This window comes from Dipodomys merriami, unplaced genomic scaffold (assembly GCF_024711535.1).
Source record: "Dipodomys merriami isolate MVZ:Mamm:240054 unplaced genomic scaffold, mDipMer1.0.p SCAF_84, whole genome shotgun sequence".
In the NCBI taxonomy this organism is placed as follows: domain Eukaryota; kingdom Metazoa; phylum Chordata; class Mammalia; order Rodentia; family Heteromyidae; genus Dipodomys; species Dipodomys merriami.
The window spans coordinates 1,681,876-1,683,645 of record NW_027206446.1 but is presented as its reverse complement, the minus strand read 5'-3'; the positions used below and the strand labels follow the sequence as shown (position 1 = coordinate 1,683,645).

At 58.9% G+C, this 1,770-nt stretch overlaps 1 protein-coding gene across 1 annotated transcript; it reads left to right on the top strand.

The window, feature by feature from the left end:
* The first annotated feature begins 218 nt into the window (after positions 1–218).
* Positions 219–1,546, top strand: Kcnj8 (potassium inwardly rectifying channel subfamily J member 8). The gene is given in 3 exon segments (XM_070011657.1): positions 219–238; positions 606–1,296; positions 1,298–1,546. Coding segments are annotated over 3 exon segments (924 nt in total). The 3' UTR covers positions 1,511–1,546.
* Positions 1,547–1,770: the final 224 nt, after the last annotated feature.

The window sequence follows — 1,770 nt, the reverse complement described above, 5'->3', positions numbered from 1 at the left end:
AGATAGATGGATAGATCGATAGATAATAACTGTGTTCGTCCTTAAAATAATGCATTTGATATTTTGGCTAGCCTCTCCAAGAACATTTAATAGCCCTTTGAAGGTTCAGCTTGGGATGAGATTTTGAAGCCAGAGATTGTGACCCCAGGTCCAAACTCCAGCAAGTGTCCACGTGTCGGGTCCAGCTACTCATCCAACATGGCGGCCACACAGCCAACATGGCAGCCCCTGGTCCCACGTGCCCAGGAAAGAGTCAGCCCAAAGAGGCCTGGGCAGGTGGCTCAGTGGTAGAGCGCTCGCCTAGCATGCATGAAGCCCCGGGTTCGATTCCTCAGCACCACAGACCCAGAAAAAGCCAGAAGTGGCGCCATGGCTCAAGTGGTAGAGCGCTAGCCTTGAGCCAATGAAGCTCAGGGACAGCGCCCAGGCCCAGAGTTCAAGTCCCAGGACTGGCACCAATGAAAACTAGCAACCAGCTTTTCTGTAGTTAATCATCCGGGTCCCGGGAAGACCCAGGTTGGCGCTTGTCCAGCCAAAGCAGTGGGTGATTCCATCCTGGACAACGCAGATCCTCCCAACCATGATCCATTTCCTTTCTCGGGCAGGTCCTTCGCCTCCGCCTTCCTCTTCTCCATCGAGGTGCAGGTGACCATCGGCTTCGGAGGCCGGATGATGACGGAGGAGTGCCCACTGGCCATCACGGTGCTCATCCTGCAGAACATAGTGGGCCTGATCATCAACGCCGTGATGCTGGGCTGCATCTTCATGAAGACGGCGCAGGCCCACCGCCGGGCCGAGACGCTCATCTTCAGCCGCCACGCCGTCATCGCCGTGAGGAACGGCCGTCTGTGCTTCATGTTCCGCGTGGGGGACCTGAGGAAGAGCATGATCATCAGCGCGTCGGTGAGGATCCAGGTGGTCAGGAAGACCACCACCCCCGAGGGCGAGGTCGTGCCCATCCACCAGGTGGACATCCCCGTGGACAACCCCATCGAGAGCAACAACATCTTCCTGGTGGCCCCGCTGATCATCTGCCACGTGATCGACAAGCGCAGCCCCCTGTATGACATCTCGGCCAACGACCTGGCCACCCAGGACCTGGAGGTCATCGTCATCCTGGAGGGGGTGGTGGAGACTACAGGCATCACCACCCAAGCCCGGACCTCGTACGTGGCCGAGGAGATCCAGTGGGGCCACCGCTTCGTGTCCATCGTCACCGAGGAGGAGGGAGTGTACTCGGTGGATTACTCCAAGTTCGGCAACACGGCGAAGGTGGCCGCCCCCCGCTGCAGCGCCCCGGGAACTGGACGAGAAGCCTTCCATCCTCATCCAGGCCTTGCAGAAGAGCGAGCTGTCCCACCAGAACTCGCTGCGCAAGCGCAACTCCATGCGCAGGAACAACTCCATGAGGAGGAGCAACAGCTCCTTGCGCAGGAGCAACGCAGCCCTGCTGGTCCCCAAGGTCCAGTTCGTGACCCCCGAGGGCAGCCAAGGCCCAACTGAATCCTGACCGCAAGATATCCAACTTGGATGGGAGTTTGGATGTGAGGGAGGAGGAGGAGGAGGAGGAGGAGGAGGAGGAGGAGGAGGAGGAGGAGGAGGAGAAGGAGGAGGAGGAGGAGGAGAGGGAGGAGGAGGAGGAGGAGGAGGAGGAGGAGGAGGAGGAGGAGGAAGGGGAGGAGGGGGAGATTCGTTATCTCCCCCAGCGTAAGCAGCAGTGACTCAAATGGTAGAGCTCCAGCCTTGAGAAAAGAAAAACCAAACACCAAA